Raw genomic sequence first — 23108 nt, 5'->3', positions numbered from 1 at the left:
AATTCTGTCACTTTAGGCTTGGATTTTAGCTTTAGGATCAACTAGACTTGTTTATTTCCATAAAGTGACAGGTTCTTGATTTTCTTCTTCAAGAAACTATCTGACAAATTCACACATTTGAAGAACTGTAATTTCCATGTCAGGTAATCTTTGAGTTAAAATAGTATTCTGTGACAAAACATGGCTTACAAAGAGTGTTGCACCACTTCGTTTCTGAAACATTTGTGGTATTGTAGTCAGCAATGGTGTAACATGCATTACTTTCACCAGAGAAGTCAGAAAACATACTCACAGGTCAGGATTTAGAATGATAAGATTTGCTGTCACAAATGATGCTCTTTGCTGAACATGGCTTCTCTTTACTCTACTCTGTTGTGTGTCCTTGGCAATATAGCTTCCATTTGTGCTCAGGCTCATTGCTTTACCCTGTCATTGAAAATGTCCACACAGTGAAGAAGGCAGTGGCAACTTCAAGTGATTATGGAAAAAAAAAATTAAAGATGTATTTATTTTTACGTGCATTGGTGTTCTGCCTGCACGTCTGTGTGAGGGTGTCAGATTCTCTAGACTATTGTGAGCTGCCATGTGGGTGCTGGGAATTGAACTCCAGTCTTCTGGAAGAGCAGCTATGCTCTTCAACACTGAAGTTCATCCCATGAGAAAACTTTTAAAAATTGTGTTCCTGAAATCCCAATGCCTTCTAGGAGCCCATAGACCAAACCTTGAGAACATTTATTACAGGGAGTCCCCAACTTTGTCCTGAAACATATGTGAACTCTTCCTCTTTCTTTCTCTCTCCTTTTTTTTTTTAAGATAGGGTATTACTGTGTAGCTTTAGTTGTCCTAGAACTCACAATGTAGACCAGACTGGCTTCAAACTCACAAAGGTCCACCTACCTTTGCCTCCCATGTACTGTGATTAAAGGCATGTATCACCATGCCTGGCTGTAAGCCATTTTCTCACAAGCTAAAAAGTAGCCTTGGACAGTCTGAGTCCCTAAGTTCTATTTGATTGAGAGTTATAGATAGTGGGTTGATAGTGAAAAGGAAGACAACGAGAGATCTCTAGTTCAGACACAGGCTCTACAGAGACTGGTCCCTTGGTATCTTGATAAAATAGAATTTCCATGGGGGCTTTAAAAAAGCAATATTCAGCACATCTCCTTGCCTTGCTCAAGTTCTGAACCACTAGAGAGAAGCACAGCCCGTCTCATGTGCTGTTGTACAGATACTGAAAATTACACTTGTATATGTTGTCTGGGGTCTGCATTTGGCCTTACCTGGTCTGAAGTCCTAAAGAAGTTGGCCATGATGTCTACAAATACCCCATACTTTTCAATATTAGTTAAAGGTGTATTTATTTGTCCAACTTGAGACTCATGCCTACAAAGGTCAACTGGAGCTTCTCTAAAGGCTTTTGGTTTGTCCGAGTTGGTTTCTCTTCCCAGATGCCATTCATTGAACTTCACCCAACAGAAAACTTTTGGCACAACTGTTGTTCACTTCAGCAGAAGATGGTGCATAGATCACACCCAACCAGTTGTCCAGGGGTCGAGTTCCAAGTTTAACATTGTAGGGTCTGACATGTTAAGCAACAGGAAAGAAGGGTTCTTCTCATATCTCTTATTACCTCTGCCTAATGTGATGTTAAGGTTGTATTTCTGTGTGGTTTAATATGTTAGGGAATAACCGGATCTATCTCATCGGTCAATCCTTCAACAAGGAAACTGCATCAGGGCTTTCTTTCACACTATTACAATTCAAACAGGTCTAGCTTAACACTGAAGCACATATTCAGAAAAAAAAAATGTTATCTGTCACTTTAAACCTACGATTCTCTTTCTTGTGTCAGATTTTAATCATTTTGAGTTCATGAGGAACACATTATTACTTTTTAATTTATTTAATTTTTATTAATTATAATTTTTTCACTTTATAGCCCAACTGTAGCTCTGTCCCTCGTCCCCTCCCAATCCCACTCTCCCTCCCTCTTCTCCATCCATGTCCCTCTACCAGTCCACTGATTGGGGAAAAAACAGGTCAAATACTTAACTAATATTTAATATTCTAATAGCCAGAATACTTCGTAATGTGACAGTGTTTTGAGGTGTGATAAACTGCCTTTTATTTTGGGAACTTCTGTTAGATGCTTGCTGAAGTATAAGAAAATCACTATGTTAAAATTTTTTTTTTAAAAAAAAAAAAAGGAAAGAAAGAAAGATAGACAGACAACTTACTTGTAAGGTCTAAAACCAGTTATGTTTAGTAATCAAATTCCTCTTCTTATTATACTGTTAACGTGAAATTCTGCAATACCTAGTGCCTGTCTAATTCACTCTTTTATTAAAATCATTTTACTTGATATCATTTTACTATAGGACAGCAGGAAATAAATGTGTTCTTCTTTTGGCATGGGTATTATAGAGCTCTTAAAATTAAGTATTTTCTAAACTGATAAATGTATACATAATATTTTCAAGGATTAACTTTTAAACTAGAATGTTACCTGAAAATTTAACAATTTTAATAATCAATATTTTCACTTTTTTTTTTCATTTGTTGTATGAGTCTAAGATTCCTAGGACTTATACTTAACACTACTCAGTGCTTAACAGAATTGCAGAAAAAGCCAAAGTGTAGTGACTATAATAGTTGTTTATCTCTGTTCCTTAAAGAAAGATAAATGTGATGAATTTGCAGCACTGGATTGTGAGACATGTAATAGAGAAGAGACATGAAGGTTCTGAGGTAGTGATGGTGATTTGTTGTTTGTCTGAAACCAAATCGCTAGCAGCCAGGCCTGTAACTCACTGCTGAAGTCTTGCCTGAATTACTAATAGCCATGGACTTGATCCCCAGAGCTACTAAAAATAAATAAAAATGAAAGTTAAATAACATAATCCTGTTAAAACAAAGTTTAAAGAACACTTGGAATTATAAAGAAACTCAATTAATTTGCCAACGAAGAAATAAAAAATCAATCAGCAGTATAGCCTATCTGTTGGCTGGACCCTAGAAGAAGGCTAAGGAGACAGATTTGATATCACTGAATGACAGGGTGGTGGGAAGAGTTGTCATGGCAACAGTAAGCCAGGGGAGTGGGATCTGAAGGGAGGAAGACATGCTGAGTGACACTGTAGACTTTTGCAGTTTGCCATGGCTTCCTGGACAGTTTGCCTAGATAGAGAAGGTTGGGTCCTCGGTCTCTCATAGTCTTCATTTAAACACAGTTTTACATTGGGGCGTATATCAAGATACCTCTGTGAATCATTTTTAATTGTTGGACTTCAATGATGTACATCTAGACAACCGAAGTAATTTTTAGCAGTACAAACTAGAGGTGCTGTTTCATAGTGGAAAGTGCGCTGACTATACCTTATATGTTTGCTAATGCTTTAAACTCTTTCTCTTCCCATTCTGCTTCATTCCTTTGGCTCAGTAGAATTGATGTTATCAACCAAAAGTGTCAATGTAAGTGAGTCTTAATGGGCTGAAAGAGCCTTGAGATTAATTGAAAAAAAGCATTTAACCCTCTTAGACATTGCTGTCTTAATTTTATTCACCATGAGGTTTTGTTTTGCCTTCCCTCCCTTTACCAGGAAGGGTTTAATTGCACTCCATCTGAAAGTTTATATAATTGAGGCTGGCGTGCTGGAGAGAATGCAGTCCCTCTCACAGGAACAGCTGTGAAAGGAGCAATCTGTTCATTAAACTGGTTACCCTGTGAGTTGGTTGTATCTTCTCCAGCTTAGCTGACATTGTGTTGCTAACGGCCTCTATGTGTACCTGAGATAGCAAACCATTACTTTTTTTTTAAACTTGCCAGCATTAAAAATATTTTTTCGTGAGCATTGCGAAGAGAAGATAAATTTAACTTGCACTGGCACAAGAGATTTCCCTGAGATTTGTGTGGTCTGATTTGTACACCCAAAGCTCTGCAATGGATTCACATTTAATTGGCCCTTAGGAGACCTCACATGAAAACCTTCTACTTTCTCTTGTCTTTCAGATCGGATAGTAATTGCATAAAATTTTATTTTCTGTGAAAATAATCCTCAGTGCCAATTTTAAGACCCTCAGGAAATCTGAAGTTAATGGGAAAATTTTTCTCTCTAATCAGTTTTTGTTGTCTGTGTACTTTATGTTTGTTACTACAAAATAAAGCCTTGGTGAATATCTAGTTGTGAATATATAGATGAGCCCACAGCAAAGTAACAAAGAAATCCCATAGTACATCAATCCCTTTGTTTAAAACTAACAGTATTGACCAAATGTAGTGATTGTGTGTGTATGTGTGTGTGTGTGTGTGTGTGTGTGTGTGTGTGTCTTTAGAAACCATTGTTGTTCTCATGGCATTGTCCAAGGCCTAAGGCTATTATCTTGCCTAGACTTCTGTAGTTACTGAGTGTTATAGTCTGGTGGAACTCACAGTTGTTGCTTTTTGAGGCCTGTGCCCTTAAATCACTGGGCGTTATTCCAGCTGAAAGAAAAATCATTATTTCCTGATTAAAGCAAATTCTCTAGTACTCTCCAATAAGCATTATTTTTTTGTAAATCTTCAAGTTGGACCCTGACTGTATTTGAGGAAAGGAATTTTCATTCATTTATAAATACTCCACTATTTAGACTATTACCATGGCCTGGCCTTCTCTCAAGTTTGGGAGGCTAAATGCACTTTAAACAAACATCTCTACAAATTGAGTGACGTCTGTAATGGTTTCTTTTGCTGCTCACAGATGTTGATGAATGCACATCAAACCCCTGCACTAATGGAGATTGTGTTAACACACCTGGATCCTATTACTGTAAATGTCACGCCGGATTCCAGAGGACTCCAACGAAGCAAGCGTGCATTGGTAAGGCAGGGGGGTCTGTGCATGGAAACCAGTTCTGTGAAACAGAGTCTGCAAGGCTGTTGAAGTTAAAGGAAGCTTATCAAAATGCGACACAGACTGCTTAAGCGCTGCTACATCGTGGACCTGTTTTACAGTGCCCTTGGAGAGTCTCCCTTTAAACATAAGCACTGTGTGCAGGGCTAACTCGGGCAATGTAGTCTCTGGCTTCAAGACCGTTAGTCTGCCTTCTTTGCCTATGCAGCTCAGCTTCCTTTCTGCAAATAATGTCCGCATTACCCTTCACTGAGCTTAAGACTTATAGCCGTTTTCAACTACTGTGTTCTTTGAGCTCCACTCACAATCCAGCACCCAATCATTCCTTGCTTGTATTAGCAGCCTCATTGCTTTACCCATCCGCATCATCTAAACCCTGCCCCACTGCTGATTCATCTCGGAATCCATTTCCCAGATGACCCCACTTGTCTTTTGGTAGTTAGTTGCCTGAATCGACTTTTTTCCAGCAGTTGTCACTATATTACTTTTAGCCAAGAAATTCTGCAGTTTCTTTGACTTGCCCAGCATTGGGTTCTGGCTTTTAAAGTCTTGGTCCACTATAACAAAGACAGCTTCCTCAGCAATTCCAGCTGTCTCCTCCTCCTCTCACTGCACCCATTTCCCTTTCTCTTTCTTTCTTCACCTACTATCAGGTCTGAAAAAAAAAATTGCTTACACTTTCTATCAAACAAGAAAAGCTAGTGAGAGATGAAAATTTTGCTGAGAAACCAACATAAGATTTATCACATGTAAAAAAAAAAAAACAATGAATATTTCAAATTGCTGCATTATCTTCCTATTTTTATCAAGAAGTATTACAAAGGAATACTGTTTGGCTCTCTTTAATCTTCCCAGATATTGATGAGTGCATCCAGAACGGGGTTCTTTGTAAAAATGGCCGATGCGTGAACACAGATGGCAGTTTCCAATGCATTTGCAATGCTGGCTTTGAATTAACCACAGATGGAAAAAACTGTGTTGGTATGGAATTTTTCCCTTAAGTTTTTTTTTTTCTAAGAGTATGTACTTTTTATTTAGAACCACATATACAGTTTCAACAAAGGCTTCCCTATCTCATGTGTGAAAGAAAGCCGGTCACATAACTTAGATAAACAAAAATCATTTAAAAATGACTATAAACGTAAAGTGATAGAATTAGTTGTGCTACAATAACATGATTTATGAGTTCTCGCGTTTTTCCTGTTCAGCACATAGCTATGTGTAACCAGCAGTCCTTCTTCAGCAATGTGCATTATTTCAGATTCCGTGGTCACAACACTGAGGATATAAAGAAGAGCACCCTCCTTCTAAATTTGGGCAAATACGGCAATGTTGATATCTGTAGTAACTGAATCTCTTGATTGATTGGCATGCCCGGATCATTTCACCTGCATGAGGCTCACCATGCTTTCACTCCACTGTAGACATTAACACCCACCGAAACCCTGATACCTTTTGGGAAATAAAACACCATTAATGTTTATATGGTTTTAAAGGCAACTAAATGTATGATTTATTCTGTGCCTTTGTGTATTGAAGGCCCTTCACAGCCTCCACACTGCTTGTGTTTATGCAGTAGGCATTCTTATTTTAAAAACATGAAATAAACAAATGATCATCCAACATTATACAGACTAGGCAGGTTGTATTTATGTGTTTAGGGATACCAACAATCAATGGGAAAAAGTCATGAATTTGAAAGAGAGCAAGGAAGGTACATAGAAGGGTTTGGAGAGTAGAAAGGGAAGGGAGAAATGATGTATTTATAATCTCAAAGTAAAACCTAAGTAATTTTAAAAAGTGAAATAATACCCACAAGTACAGGATACATATATGAGGTAGGTTTGACGGTAGCAGATGGAAGGAGAGAGAGACTTGTTTCTTTTGAGGCAAGGGGACAAAGCCACTCTCTCTTCTGCCACAGACCATGATGAATGTACAACTACCAACATGTGTTTGAATGGGATGTGCATCAATGAAGATGGCAGCTTCAAGTGCATATGCAAGCCAGGGTTCGTCCTGGCTCCCAACGGTCGCTACTGCACAGGTATGTACAGCTTCGAGAGAAGAAAGGCACCATGAGTGGAACCATTCTTTTCTTCTCCTTCGGCTCATGCAAGAATAATTCCATTTATTTTTAACTTCAATTTCACATGATTCACATCTCTTGCTGGTTTAGTAAGGCAGATGTCTAAAGCTTTCTAGGGAAAATGCTCTGTGAACTGAGAAACAGTGGTGTCTTTGCAAAGTAACAATGGTGCAGGAAAAATACAGGGAATGACAGATTGATCTTATCAAGTCTGAAGGAAACAACACAAAATTATTTTCTTTTTCTGCCTTGGCTAAAAGAACAACAGTAATTTAAAAACTTGCAAATTTGTCATTTTTATATATTTCCTGGACTGGATTGTCTAGGGTCACTCCTTATGGGCATCGTATCACATATCTTCCATAGAGCTCATCTGAGGATTATTTGAATTTATTATCTTAAGTAAGTGGAGGTATAATTTGAATGTTTCCACTAGCTGTTTGGCTTATGAAGCAATTCTGGAGACTGAATTCCAGTGATAACTTTAATAATAGAGGATTCCTGGAAATACATGACACTGTATGATGGTCATACTCACAAGTAGAACTTTGTAACACAGACATGTTTTGTGGTTTTGTCTTGGAAGCAAGCTTTTGTTTTTATTTCAGCTTCCTCCCTTAGAGGAAATCAACTCTACAAATGCCCTCTGCCATCAATTTTACCAATCTACCTGAATAAAATAAGTACCAATGCCTATTATTTCATTTGACGTTCCAGGGATGGTAGGGATACAAAATGGGGCTAAGTTTATGCATAACAAATAGATTTTGACTTTGCAAAGAAGGATAATACAAGATGAAATGGGAAAGCCATAGATTTGGCTGGTATCTCAAGTATGGATAACTGAGATTTAACACAGGATAGGTGACCAGCATTTCTGTCCACTGTACAGCACTCAGCACACAACAGTCTGGAAATTCATTTCTGAGTTTCTCAGAGAGTTAAATGCATGTATAAAGGTGACTGACTGGCTTAACCGGTGCATGCCTCCTGGAAATTATGTTTCTTACTACGGATGTTAGAACCGATGTGTCTCGAAATGGTCATGACTTCACAGTTCTGTGTCTGAGATGTGTTTCTGCTGTTGAGAAAGCCCCTTAAGGTTGGGAAGTATTTGATAAATGCAAGTGGACTGGAAATTACAAGCAATAGCTCAGCTTATTTTGTTAGTATGAAATGTTCAAATTAATATCAAAACAGGATCTATTTCTGCAAGAGAAAATTGCAAAACTTGACCATAGATTTATAGAAATTTACTTCACTTAATTTAAATTAGGTATTAGTAGTAATAACCAAGGTTATCAAATAAATAAAAGAAGTCTTGAGACTAGTTTTCTTTCCTCAATGCATCCAGCAGATTTTACTCAACTTTCTACAAAATGTACTTGACAGGAGTGTGTTGTTCTGGAGGTCAGTTGTCATTTTTGTATATTCTTCTACAAGTTACTCAGTTAAAAGGCTGATAGGATGGAATAGTTCAGGGAGCAGAATATGTTACTCAGTAAGGACCAGCTTCCCTCCCCCTCTGGGCAGATGTTGACGAATGCCAGACCCCAGGCATCTGCATGAATGGGCACTGCATCAACAACGAAGGATCCTTCCGCTGTGACTGTCCTCCTGGCCTGGCTGTGGGTGTGGATGGACGTGTATGTGTTGGTAAGTGAAGCATTCTCTAACGGCCTGATGGTCCCAAGTGTTTTCTGAAAACATCAAATGGGATATAGCTACACAGAGAATAGTATTTGACCACAAACAGGATGCACGCTAAAAACACAGGTAAAGCTTAAACTCATGCCAAGTGAGAGGTGTCAGTCACAAAAAAAAAAAAAAAAGCCATATTGTGTGTGATGCCATTTACGGAAAGTGTCCAGAATAGGTAAGTCTGCATGGATTCAATGTGATTGTTAAGGGTAGAATGGACAGGGCAGCAGGAGAAAGAAATGATAGGTAAAGACCATGAAAATGTTCTAAAAACCAACTGCAAGTGTAAACGCTTTTAAAATGTAAAATTTCAATGGGTAAATTCTATAGCATGTAAATTATGTCTTAATAAAACCGCTCTACAAAAATGAGACCCTACTCCATCTCTTTTCAAAGCATCTGACAATATACAAGGAACTAGATTTCTAAATCCAGCAGGTATTTTTGTTGTCACTAACTACAGCCTATAAAATTGGCGATTACAGTTACATCATGTAAACCCTCACTTTTATCCAAACAAAGCCTGAAACGTGAGTTACTTGTGCCACAGAAGTATACTAATATCTAAAGCCTGAAGTGTCTAAGATTATTTCTCATCGGCGTAAACTACTGAAGGGAGACTATAGGACTGGATATACATATGACTTGAAGCTACTCTGATATCCTTTGGAAACATTTGCTACCCGGATGACACAAAAATCAATGAAAGGCATCATGCGTTGGCTTTGGAAAGGCATGCAGAGCATTTGAGGTGCCTGGGGACTTCAAGACCTAAGCAATAATGCTGCAGTGACAGTGAGTGTGGAGAAGTTAGGAAAATATGCGAATGGAGTTTTCCCTTCCAAGGATGAGGCGGTCTGTTTGCACCCTCTGATTTTCAGCTAACACAGGAAAACAGCAAGGCTGCCTTGAAAGTGTATTTGAGAGAAAGGAAATTCTTAGCCAGAAGGTTTTTTTTTTTTTTTTTTTTTAAATACTTTACGTATAACTCTTTAATCCCGGGAGGGGTAAGGAGAGACAAGGAAGGGTCGGCAGATGGAAATCATCTGTTCTCTGAAATTCCTCCTCTGTCCAGCTGAGGCTCCATTTCAGACTGCAGGTTGTCAGCACTTTGTCCAGGAGAATTTCAGCGATAGCAGCTAGAAGAATGTAGCTCCTTCCTGTGTGGAGGGCTGAGATATTTTTCAGTTGCCTTAAAATACTCAGTTGCATTTGTCTACACCTAAATGAGTGCATTGAAATCTAAAGTGAACGTAAAGCTGCTTTAGGAAGGAGAAATTATTTTTCCTTTCAAGCAGCCAATTTATGAGCATTTATTATGAAATTGATGTTGAAAACCAAGACTACATTCTTTTTATCTACAAACAAGGAACACATCAGACATCTGTGGAATGCCTTTGTGAATTTCTCATCATTATGGTGATTTCAGCCTTTTAAAATAAGATCACCATTTGTTTGGGTGGAAAAATTATACGTCGCTGTTCTCCCACTAGGGCAGATTTCTTTGGTCCACCCAATAAACAGTGCCATTCCTTGTTACATTAGGAAGAAATCACTCCTATGTATATTTTGAATTGACTCTTTAGCTTAAATTTGTTTTACTATATTTTTGTTTCTATGAAAATTAAGTTTTTTTTAACTTTCATAAAATTAAGCTCTGGTTTTAGTATACCAAAGAACCATGACTCACAAGCAGAGTATAAACAAGAGAGAGAATGTATGTTTCCATACCATCCCCATCCTTTTAAACTTTGTTTTTTAGTTATTTTCAGTAGGAAGAGCATATCCCATAACAAAGGGAGAAAATTCAGGCTATTTCATAACTTAGGTAACAAGAAAATTCCATGATGATTTCATTTAATGAGAACAATCTGAATTTAGAAAATTACAACGTCCACTAATATATAATAATTAATATTCTTAGGTGGATTTTTAAATAACACATTCCCTTCTAAGCTCAGCTCTTCAGTGAGTGAAGGTGGAATCAAGGATTCTTCGTATTGCTGGAACTATCATTTGATGGCTTTGCAGATATTTAAAGTCACCTTCTTGTGACTTTAAACATGGTGGCCCATCATCAGAGGGCCCAGTCCACAGACATATAGTCCTCTGCCCTGTGCACTGTGACCTGAGGCTAAGGTCCTCCCTCCACCTGTTTATCACTTACACAGTGGGCATCCTAGCACTCGACTTTCTTCTTAAACTGAATAAAAAGTCCTTCCAGGGGTCCCATGGGTTGCCTTTGGTCTTGTCAAGATTTAAGGAAAAAAAAAAAAAACCTCAATTTATAACCAGATCACACACACACACACACACACACACACACACACACACACACACAAACCACCTCTTTTAGTAACCATTCTCTTAAGAGCTAGCTAGCTAGATGATAGATAGAATGGATAGATAGATAGATAGATAGATAGATAGATAGATAGATAGATAGATAGAAATAGATATCAGTGCTGTTGGGCAGATATGAGCAATCAATCATTGAGTTCTCGCACGCACACTCGCACACACACACACACACTCACTTACACTCACACACGTGGTTAAAAATAAAAATGAAATCTAGTTTTAAAGAAAAATATTACTTTTTTACATTTTCTTATTTTATCCAGTTAGGACAATGTAAACACATCTAATGAGTTTCTGTCTTATGTAGTAAAGTTGACACTAAAAAATAAATAATACAGAATTAGGATTCTACAATCATACATATTTTGCTAGTGGCTTATAAAATTTGAAAGCATCCTGGTGAAAAAATTCAAAACAATCTAATTTTTAAGAAAAAAAAACATGCTGAAATACAATATCATGTGTAAAAGATATATGTATATATATATATATAAAATATATATGTATATATATTAAATATATACATTACTCTGGTCTACCCTGTTCCCACACAGAAGTCCTGCGAGTACATTCTCATAGGTTTCCTGGTGGCATTAATCTTTCCTATTGTGACTCAGTTACGTTGTTAGTGAAATATGAGCTACAGTTCTGTCTTGGGGTCCTTGATCATAGAAATGTCTTTGTCAAAGATCAAAGAAGTAGGGTTGCTATCCTTGGGTCCTTTAATTTTCGGGGTGTTGGCCGCCACCTCATGTCATGATTAGCAAGCATTCCCGTTTGTTTTATAAACTGCTCAACTGGTCAGCAAAGGGAGGTAGAGCATGTCATCGAGAACTGAATTCAGGAAGGGCAGGGTCCTGAGACCATGTGCTGCTTTCTTTCTTGGGGACCTCTGGTATTGAGCCAATCACACAAACAGGCATGTAATGTTCATGTTCCTGTAATGGGTTCCCCAGCTTTTTGTCCACTTGCTTTTATGTTTTACTGGTTGGGGTTTATTTATTTATTATGTTTACCTTCTTGTGTGTGTACCTGGCTGAGCTAATGGGCACCTTGCATGTGCTGGACATGTCTAAGGCCAAAAGAAGGCGTCAGGTCCCCTGGAACTGGAGTTACAGGGGATTATAATTTTCCATGTGGGTTGTGGAAACTGAAATCAGGTCTTCCACAAAAGCAGTAAGCACCTTTAGCCACTGAACCATCTCCCCGGCCCAGTTAACTCGCTCTTGAAAAACTATACTTTGTGTGTTTTCATCCTGAAAACAGCAGTCACTTTGACCACTTTGATCCCTTCCAAGGTAGTTGATAATCTCCAAAACTCTCACAGAAATCCTATCGTAAATCAAAACTGAGTTCCTTGAGGGTTTAGTGATAAACTCGGGACCCTCTTCAGTGTGAATATACAAACATCTCATTGTTGAACAGAGCTGAGAATCTAATTCCTTTAATGGTAAAAAGTGCTAGAACCTAAGAAAACATTAGAAAAGTCACTAAGAAATCAATATAATTATTTCCATCAAGTTGTGAACAATGTCAGATACTTGCTTTTTAAATTTCCATAGTCAACTGCTTAGAAACTATGCTCCCTCTGTCCCTTAAGATGTTCTGACTTTTTTAAAAAATAGTTCATTGTTTACAATTTTATAAAACTGTAACATACTCCATAAGACTTGAGATTGAGGGAAAGAAAAGTCACTCTGGCCTACAGTGAATCCCAGTTGGGCCTTTGAGAGTCTGTTACTTAGACCTATTTACCTATTCTTCCTCTTAAGAGAGTTGACGACCTGATTATTTCATGACATCATGTCTGCACAGCCATTCTGTACAGTGCTGGAAAGAGAGTTGTCACTTTTCTTTTTTTTATGTTTGTGTCTTAGGTTTGTTTTGGTTTGGTTTGTTCTTTTTTTTTCCTGCAATGAAATACCATGACCAAAAAAGTAAGGTGGGGAGGAAAGGGTTTATTCAGCTTACACTTCCACATTGCTGTTCATCACCAAGAGAAAGTTAGAAGAAGAACTCAAGTAAGCAGGGACCTGAATGCAGGGGCTGATGCAGAGGCCATGGAGGGGTGATGCTTCCTGGCTTTGTTCCCTGTGGTTTGCTCAGTGTGATTTCTTGTAAAATCTGGGACCACCAGCTCAGGGTTGGCACCTCACAATGGTCTGGGCCCTCCTCTGTTGATCACTAATTAAGAAAATGCCTTACAGCTGGATCTCATGGAGGCATTTCCTCAACTGAAGCTCCTTCCTCTCTTACGACTCTAGCTTGTGTTAATTTGAAACAAAACCAGTCAGTACAGTTTGTATATATACATAGATACATAAGTAAATAGATAGATAGGGATATATTATATATAAACAAAACCAGTCAGTACAGTTTGTGTATATGTGTGTGTGTGTGTGTGTGTGTGTGTGTGTGTGTGTGTATTAATCCTAGGGGTGCTGGGATTAAGGGCATGTGACACCATGCTCAGCTCACTTTTTATATAAATCTTAATTGAGCCTCTGAGATAAAAAAAAAACAAAAACAGAAACAAACAAACAAACAAACAAACACAAGCATCCTGAGGGTTGAAAAGAAAGAGTTCCTAACTTAAAAAGTCGAAGCAAGCAATCTCCTAGTCAACACTGCAGTCTCTTCATGGCAGTTTCCTTTCACTGCTCCTTAGGACTTCTTTTGAAATAGAAACAAGAGTTAAGTGCCAGGCAGAGGCTAGGCCATGCAGTGATTAAAATTTGAAGTAATGATTTTAACTGTCACCATATCCTTTAGCCAGTGAAAGACCCTCGAGGAAGGTTGGGATAGTGGGGACTTGTGGCACAGAGAACTCCAGATAGGAAAGGGCTGGGGACCACAGCTGCAGATATGTATTCAATCGTCCCCCTACTCCCCAACACTGAAGAAAATGGCAGGTTTCCTCTGGACGCTCCCAGGGCAGTAACCTCTGAGGTTGAAGAAGCTTTCCATTGTACAGTCTCTGTCTCTCTTACCATCCTTTCATTTCTGTTAGACACCCACATGCGTAGCACCTGCTACGGCGAAATCAAGAAAGGAGTGTGCGTGCGTCCTTTCCCTGGCGCAGTGACCAAGTCTGAATGCTGCTGTGCTAATCCAGACTATGGCTTTGGAGAGCCCTGCCAGCCTTGCCCTGCTAAAAATTCAGGTAACCACGTAGTAAGAAACTAGAAACTCGACAGTAGAATTTGCCCCCAATTTCTATCCGCTCTGAAGTGTCTTGTCCTTAATCTGAACCGAAGAGGAAGGAGCCGGGTTTGCACTGGTCTGTGAGGCAGCGGGTAGTCAGCAGCCTCAGGTTCTGTGCACACTTTAGATGTGTCCACAGTGGTCACAGTGAACAAGGCCCATTTGTTCATGCAGTTGTGATCCTGACCCAGATTTGATGTGTGAATGTTACCCTCAGTTCCCTTGATCTGTGTTGTTATTGGGAATATAGTACGTTGTAATTGGCACTGTTGAATTTACAAACAATCTGAATTTCTAAAGATCTTATCACCGTATGATGTCAAGTCTAAGGTCCCTCAAGGTTGACTTTTCTTCATTCATGCTTTCAGTGAGCCTCTGTGGGATATATATATAAGTACAGTGAAGTCCAAAAACAAACAAGTTTCCTGCTTTTTCTTTAATTTTTCTGTGATTTTAGAATTCTTGAAATAATTACGTTCTAGAAAAGTGATTTTTTTTCCTTAATAAAATATATATACATGACATTGTTCTGTTAATGACTGAGTATGGAATAGGCTCTGCTTGGCATAACATTCTTGGGTTTCATTGTTATATTAATGACTCAGTGTGGATTAAGCTTGGCTTTACTTTTCTGTTTCCAATGTTATGTTAGCGACTGGGTATGGAGGAGGCGCGGCTTACTATTTCATGTTTGTTTTCATCACACAGCTGAGTTTCAAGGCCTTTGTAGCAGTGGAGTAGGCATCACTGTAGACGGAAGAGGTAATTCTATTCAGCTTTCAGTCTTGTGATTGTAAAATATAAACATATAGCTTTCTGCTTATCATATGAATGTGGTTCTGTTCACTATGAAAATGCATGGATGTAGACTGATAGACTGAACTGTCTTCCAGAGAAATGGCTGTTAAGTTAGGTGACGTTAGTGGCATTTCACATGTGAAGACTTTTCATTACAGAAAAATATTTACCTGTTAAAGATGCTTTGAGAATGTTACTAACAATCTATATCCATGATTTTATGTGTACATTTATTTAAGATGGCATTATGTCAAATAATTATACAGACACAGCTAGAAAAATACCCATCTTTAACAGATATTTGATATCGATCAGGTCTGGGCATACTACTCCAAAATAACTAAGACTGTTTATGCTAAAAAAACAAACAAACAAAAAAACAAAACAAAAAACAAAACAAAACAAAACAAACAAACAAACAAAAAAAAAACACCAGCAAGTTTCTGTCCAACTGCGTAAGAAAAATTCATTAAGGTTTTCTTATTTCAAACTTAGCATTATGTTTTAATAAAACTCTGATAGAGGAGCAAATGCATCTGTGTTTAATAGGGGAAAATGTTTGAGAAGACTTTAAATCTGCAGGCAGTAATGTTAAGTTTTAAAAGAATATCTGAAACCAGAGAAAGAGACAGAATTTTACTGGGATATATTTTCTCAAATGTAAAATGAAGAATTGGATAGATATGTCAGAGAGTGTCTAAGGAGGTCTTTCTAATTACTTTTTCTTTTTTAAGACAGTCTCAAAGCCCAGGCTGGCCCTGAACTCCTGATTCTCCTGCCCTGTTCCAGGTGGTGGGGTTATAGGGCTCCTCTGGCTGACAAACCCTTTCAAATTCCTATAAACAATCATTATCAGAATTAGATCACAGTAACAAAATGGGATTTTCGCACCACAGTTTGTGGTTGTTGTTGTTGTTGATGTTGATAGTTCCCTGTCACTGGCCTCTGGCCAGAGCCCATTGCCTGTTGGGAATTGTTCCTTTGTCTCACTGGAGCTCAAGTGCCACTGTCTCTGGGCTACAGCAGTCACATATCCATGGCTTGTTGTAAATCACTGGGTTGTCAGTAGCCATGTTTTATTGTCTTTGGGATTCATTCTAACTCATCAACAAATAGAAACACTATGTCTCCTATTACTTAGGTAATTGCTAAATATGAGAACAAAGCAGGGACATCCTGTGCCCATAAAATCATACAGGCCTTCCTAATAAATCTCTATGTTTTAATTAGATGGCTGTAATACCTATTAAAATTGAATTTTCCTTTGGATTTTGAGCCAACAGCCTATAAATTTTCTTTATTAATTTTTGTCAAAAGTATAGATACCGAATGACTTAATTATTTGGCTGCTGCCAGCTCCTTTCTTTTCTTTTCTTTACTTACTAGAGAAGTGTCTTGTGTCCTTCATTATTTTTCCTAAAAGGTAAATTGTAGTTTTTTTTTTTTAAATTAGATACTTCACCTGTCGAAAGCTCCATATTAGATCCTCATTTATCAACAAATATATGTTTGTGCATATTAAATATGTGATATTTCACATAGATATCAACGAGTGTGCTTTGGACCCTGACATATGTGCCAACGGGATCTGTGAAAACTTGCGGGGTAGCTACCGCTGTAACTGCAATAGCGGCTATGAGCCAGATGCCTCTGGAAGAAACTGCATTGGTAAGTTACTGGAGCTATCCATACAGGAGCCATTCACATTGCTTAACCCCATCAATGAGAGAAGAAACAAAGATATGATGAAAACTAGGAATCCCACAGCTTCCCTCACTGACTGGGTACTGTACATTGATAGAAAATTATTAGAATTGAATTCCACAGCACAACATCAAACTTGTTGGTGTACTTATTTTTTAAGATAGTCTCTTCCCAAATGAGTGAACACAAATGAATTATTTGTTTATTGCTTCTCTGTAGTTACCTTAATCCTAAATGTCTTCAGTGAGTCATGGACATCAAACACCAGCAGTCTTTATAATAGTACATTTGGAAACAGCAATGCTCCTGGTTGGAAAAAGTTTGACCTTATCAAGAAACCACAAGTTGCTACCACATGCCTAAATGTCATAGCAGAAACCAGTGTATCTCCTTTTAAACTTATACTATAGTGTGAAAAAAATCATATGTTCAGCAAAAGGAAAGGGGGGAAGATAAGGACACTTCCAGTCCTTATTAGTTTATGGATTTAAGAGACTGAATAGAATCACAATTGCCCCACAGAACATTCTCCTTTGGAATTATTAGGTCTATCATTATATATGATACTTACAAATTATCCATAATGCCTTTTACAATCCAGTGATTGATGACTGTGTATAAAAAAAAGTTAATATTCTGTTTCTGCTGATGGTTTTATTACTTAAAATAGCCATTTGATATTGAGTTTAAGACACATACAGATGGACTTACACTATTTCTCACTATATATATTTAAATAGATTAAAAATCTGCAGGAAAGGGCATCAGCCAAAAATCACTGAGCCATTCTAAAAGCATACAAATGGATTAGGAGCATGGGACAGTTGCTAGAGACCTTACCTAACACTCCAGAAGCCTCAAGTTCAGTACTCGACACCATGTAAACCAGGGGTGGTGACACACACCTGTAATCCCAGAATTTGGGAGGCAGGAGGATCAGGAATTCAAGTTCCATGGCTACGATAGTCCCGTAGTTCCAAATTAGCTTCTAAATCCAGGTGCGCATGTGGATGGGACCCTGTTAAAACCAGTTAAATCCTGGAAACCTTCCCACTCTGAGCCACAGGTGGCATGACTGTACCACTCCACATTGTGTGGATTTTGTTAAAACATATAAATGAAGGGAGTAGAGAGATATCTCAGCAATTAAGAGCCTTGGCCACTCTCTCAGAGGACCAGGGTTCGGTTCCCAGCATGCACAATGTGGTCCATTAACCATCCATGACTCCGGTTTTCAGAAATGCGATGCCCTCGGCTGACACCTACAGGCATTGCGTGCACATGGTATACATACATGCATGCAGGCAAAACATCCATACACATACAGTAACAAATAAAATGAATACATGTGAGTCTTATCGATTGGTTGACTCTTTGTTTTCTTATCCATTTCTCAAGGAACTGAACTGTATCCCTCTCTAAGCATACATCAAAGTCCTAAACCTCAGTAGCACAGGATGTGACCTCATTTGGGATCAGTTGTTTTTGTTTTTTTTTTTAATATTTGTTCATTCTTTTGAGAATTTTATATGTGCATGCGATGCATTTTGATCATAGTCACACCTCCTCAGCCCCCTTCCCAGCCCCTCCCATATCCGCTCTCTCACTCCCTTCAACTTCATGATTTTTTAAAATATAAATAAGTAAATAACACAGGTGAGTCCAATTTGTGGTGTACATACACTTGTGGGTATGTGGCCACATTCACCGCAGCATGATTGACCTACTAGGTACAAGGCCTTGAAGAAAACTGGCCGGGTTCATACCCTTTTAATTTTAAAATCCATATTATGGGTCAGAATTCGAGCAAAACATAACATTTAATGTGGGGGAAACTCAAGTAAAACAGAAAGGTAATACCACCTGTGGTAATGATACATGAAATCATTTTCTGATCTCAGTTTTGAGTATTATCAGGGGGACATTCTATCATTCAACAAAGGGCAATTGTTTGCAAGAGTAAAACTGAAACTTTTAGCAAAAGGATCTCTTTATCCTCAAGTATAGTTATTATTTCTTCCTCTCCGCAATTATACTCGCTGATAAGAAGTCAGTGTGACATGGCTGTAATCTCAGAACACAGTAAGTGAATTCGATGCCAGCCTGAGTGACATAGTGATATCTATTTCAAATAAAAATAAAAGCAGATAAAGTTGACATGAACTTCTGAACTGTGGATTTGAAACCATCTTTTCTGGGCCATTCTGGATTGCTACAAGAATGTATAAAATGCATCAACAATGCATCTCCCTTAGTTAAAATTGCAATGGAAAATTAATGAATAATTTTTCCTTAAATGACACTTGATGCACTCTTAGAATTTTAATCAGAAAAAAATGAAAAATAGCATATTTTAATTATATGTAAGTTTGCAGGCAAATGAGTTTAACTTTCCAATATATTTTATTGGTTCTTTAAGTATAAAAATAAACCTAACATTATCCCATTTAGGGCAAAAAAAAAAAAAAAAAAAAGTAACTGAAGGAGAACAAAGAAGAAGTGAGCCCTTGCTAAGTCCTAAGCATTTTCTAAGGGCTTTTAAAAGCATTCACCAACATAAGAACATACCATGCATACTGTCTGAATAGCACTGGGAGTGTTTGTTCCAGTGTGATACAAAGACACTGAGCCAGAAATAAGGCTGGTGGACAAAACAAATAAAAATGAAATCTAGGTGGTCTGTGTGGTATGCCTTTAACCATTTCTATCTCCTGTCTTGCACTGACTGCTTGCAGACATTGACGAGTGCCTGGTGAACAGGCTGCTTTGTGACAATGGCCTGTGCAGAAACACGCCGGGCAGCTACAGCTGCACATGTCCCCCTGGCTATGTGTTCCGGACAGAGACAGAGACCTGTGAAGGTAAGGGCTATCTTCCTTGACTTGACATAGCTATACCCAGGAAGTGTCTCAAAATACATCAACAGCAGTCACAGCAAGAGAGTATCGTCAATGCTGGCATTTGGATGTCCTCCCTCTTTTATCATCTCTGTCCGCCAGTCTAGAAGTTCTGGACATGACATGACACAGTTTATGAAACACTATTAGTTTCTTCCTGTTCACATAGAATATTAATGAGCACTTGGGAGAACCAACAGAAAGAATCATTATTTTACTTGTTAAGATAAAATACCTGATTTTGTTCACATGGTTAACCCTTTTTAAAAAAATCACTGTGACACATTGACCTACAAACCTACATTCCAAAAGCACTAAGCTGTTAGCCACTTTATTATGAAAAAGATGGTTGAGAGTGCCAAAATATTGACCCAGAAAAACATTTGGAGCTTATGTGAAATGAAGTCCTCACTGACATATGTAGTCTATGAAAATTATCATTTCCGATGGACAAGTCAAAGAGTACCTTTTGGGCTTGTAGACCATAGGCTCCTATTTTAAAACTCCTTTTATGATGTGAGTATCTGCTCGGCAGTTTGCTTGAACAGATTAAATGCTTAAGGAGATCTCTGCTTTCAGTGAGTCTCAGGCTATGACATGAGTGCATTTAGTAATGTTTTGCTGTCTTGATGGCAATTCTTTTTTAGAATAATCTGTTTCTTAACTACTGTTCATTATCCTCCCATAGTTTCTTACCACTGTGTGTGTCTACAGAGGACCCCTATAATATGCTCAAATTCAGTTACTACTTCCAAACAGTAACTAGTTTTAGGAAAGTTCATATTTAATTCTTGCAGAATAACTCTTTCCTTTTCTGTGGGTGCAAGTGTTCCTCAGTGACTCCATAGCCAGGAAAAGTGCAATAGCATCATTACTGAAAAAAAAAAAAAATGATGGTTAGCATCTTCATCTTCTTTAACTTCAAAGCATTCTTGTGGACAGAAACAAGTTGGGACTACTTGACAAGATGCTGCAACACAAATGTCTCAGCTGAAGTCAATGCAATGCAATTACAAAGCACAGTTCTAAGCTTGGATTGAGTTGTGGGTGGGAGGGCTTCTGAAGAATAGTAATTAGCCAAAAGGTGGGGGGGAAAACAAAGTAATCATGTACAAAACATTGTATTTTCATAAATTTGGCCAAGGTAATTGTTTCTCTTATTGTCTGGTACGGCACCCACATGAGTCCTGGTTTAGAGTATTTGGCCCTCCTTTTCCACATATGGTCAGGGGGTTCCCTGACCACGAGGGGGCCATGCTCAGATTACTCAGTGAGGCATGAGACAGTTTTTATTGTCTATCTTCCACTCTCATTATTCTTCAACATTTCTTTAAGGAAAGTTTATCTGGAAAGATTTTCCTGTAATGCTTATTTCAGAGGTATCTAACGGTTTTGTTTTGCCTGGGTATTCAGACTTTTGCTGCCTTTATCCATTTTATCAATTCAGTCCTCTATTAAAGGGGAGCTTTGTCTAATTCCTAAGAAACTTAAAAAGCAGGAGTAGATGAGATGACATCTTGAATAGCTCAGAACTGTTGGTTATTAAGTCTGGTTTTCCATCTGAGACAACCATACCCTCGGTGATCACATGAGAAAAAGAGTGGGAACCACGTGGTAGGGGGCTGTTTCTGTGAAATAGCCACTGAATTGTCAAAACAAATAAGATGGAGTTGAAAGGTACTGAGGAGTGAACTACCAAAAAGGTAAAAGACAGAATGACATTCCATGGTGAAATGTCAGATGGTCACATACATTTCAAGACCCTTCAGTGGCAAATCAGCCAACAAGTAAGGTTAGAGAGACATCTTGACTTATTTTGTTCAGAGGGTACTTGTAAAAGTAATTTTTACTCACCTGGTTCAATTGTTGTCTCAGGATTATTTCTTCTGTCAACTAACCTAGGTCTAGACCTGGAAGCTTCTAGCCTCCATACAGTCTAACCCATTCCTAGAATTTTTTAGGCCTCTGAGACTTACAGCTGAATAAGCTCACCCTTTCTTGTTTTTACTGGGCTCTGGGCTGTCTGGCTCAACACAGCTGTTCTGGCTCAAACTCCTCTCCAAGCTGACTTATTCAATCTGGCTTTTCTCTTGGCCTCTGAATTGTTCTGTTTGGCCTCAAACCTAACTCCAACAATCTCTTCTAATCTTCTGACTCCTTCTCATTCTCTGGCTCATTTTGCCTTCACCTGTGTCTAGCTTTCTTTCAACCTCTCTCTGTAAAATTCTCCCAGGAAAACTGCCACCTCTCTCTCTCCCTCTCTGCATTGCCCTGTAAGTAGCTTCCCTTTTCTTTCTCTCTTCTCTTGAAAGTGGGGTGTATGTATCCTATTCTGTCAAATCTTTCACTTTTTCTGCCACTCAGTTAAACACCACATTCAAACATGGATGCTTCCTTCTACAAACTAACTTTACCTTCATTGTTTAAGATTAAAGGTGTGCACCACCACAATTAGACCTGAGCTTGTCTTTACCTGAAATGTGCCCTATACCAGGCTGGCCATGAACTCAGATCTGCTTGCCTGTGTTTCCTGGAATAAAGGCAGGTCAGTACCCCACCCTGATCATGTAGATCTAGAAGGTCTTTGGATGTGCTCTCTTGCCGGAGCAGCCATGTTCTGAATTAAAATTTCTCCACAGGTGCTTGTTCTTAATAAGCCTTAGCCTTTCCTTTGATATGGAAATGGCATTTATCTGTCATTCATATGAAAGAAGTTCATGTTATATAAACACAGATGAAATGATAGAGAAATATTTTGGCTCTAACCTTATGTTTGTGGAAATTAAAAAAAAAAAGATTTACACACACACACAAAAAAAAAACTTACCCAAGAAATTTTTAACCAAAGAAAATTTTAAATAACTGTTATTTGCAGTTCATCAAAAGTTTTCCCTCAAACTATGGATGTACAGACCCAGAAGCTACTCATCTCTTCTCTTCTTGAGTCACCTTACTTCCACTTTGGCCACAAACAGTCCATTTGTCAGCCTAAGTTCTTTCCACTCTATTCTTTCTTCACTAATTTCTAAGAGCTAGACAGAGAATTATTACCAGATTTGTTGCAAACCTCAACTTTATGTATATGTATTTTCTCTATTCACTTATTCTATTTGTAATTCATGTTTTCAGTAGATTAATTTGAATATATAATAAGCAACAGTAACAATAAGTAGGATGTTCCACTGACCTTTAGGCTGAAGTTACAAAAAAAAAAATTACTTCATTTTGCTTGAGCTTGGAGAGTCTGTGAAAGTTAAAATTTTCACATCAAGTACTGTGGTTTAGATTGTGTTCCAGTGACATAACTAGTTAAATGTAAACCAGGTGTGCTTTGAAGTTTATTTCCAGAAATGTACAGTGAACTGTTTCAATTTCTGGTTCCCTGACATTTATACCATGAAAACATTGTATTTAAGGCAAAAGATATTTGTAGTTGCCGCTGTATGTGTTTATAGTCTTTGAGTT

General features: G+C 38.1%; 1 protein-coding gene across 1 annotated transcript in view; it reads left to right on the top strand.

Annotated features, from left to right (window-relative positions):
- The window catches only part of Fbn2 (fibrillin 2), a 215755-nt gene that overhangs the window by 114250 nt on the left and 78397 nt on the right, over positions 1 to 23108 (top strand). The window contains exons 12-19 of the mRNA XM_055622919.1: positions 4737 to 4856; positions 5745 to 5870; positions 6814 to 6936; positions 8512 to 8634; positions 14051 to 14203; positions 14953 to 15006; positions 16585 to 16710; positions 19482 to 19607. Coding sequence (XP_055478894.1) covers positions 4737 to 4856; positions 5745 to 5870; positions 6814 to 6936; positions 8512 to 8634; positions 14051 to 14203; positions 14953 to 15006; positions 16585 to 16710; positions 19482 to 19607 — 951 coding nt within the window. The remainder of the gene's footprint in view (positions 1 to 4736; positions 4857 to 5744; positions 5871 to 6813; positions 6937 to 8511; positions 8635 to 14050; positions 14204 to 14952; positions 15007 to 16584; positions 16711 to 19481; positions 19608 to 23108) is intronic.

This window comes from Psammomys obesus, unplaced genomic scaffold, assembly GCF_907164565.1.
Source record: "Psammomys obesus unplaced genomic scaffold, mPsaObe1.curated_primary_1811, whole genome shotgun sequence".
Taxonomy (NCBI): domain Eukaryota; kingdom Metazoa; phylum Chordata; class Mammalia; order Rodentia; family Muridae; genus Psammomys; species Psammomys obesus.
The sequence above is the reverse complement of the archived record's forward strand: the minus strand, read 5'-3'. Positions and strand labels throughout refer to the sequence as shown.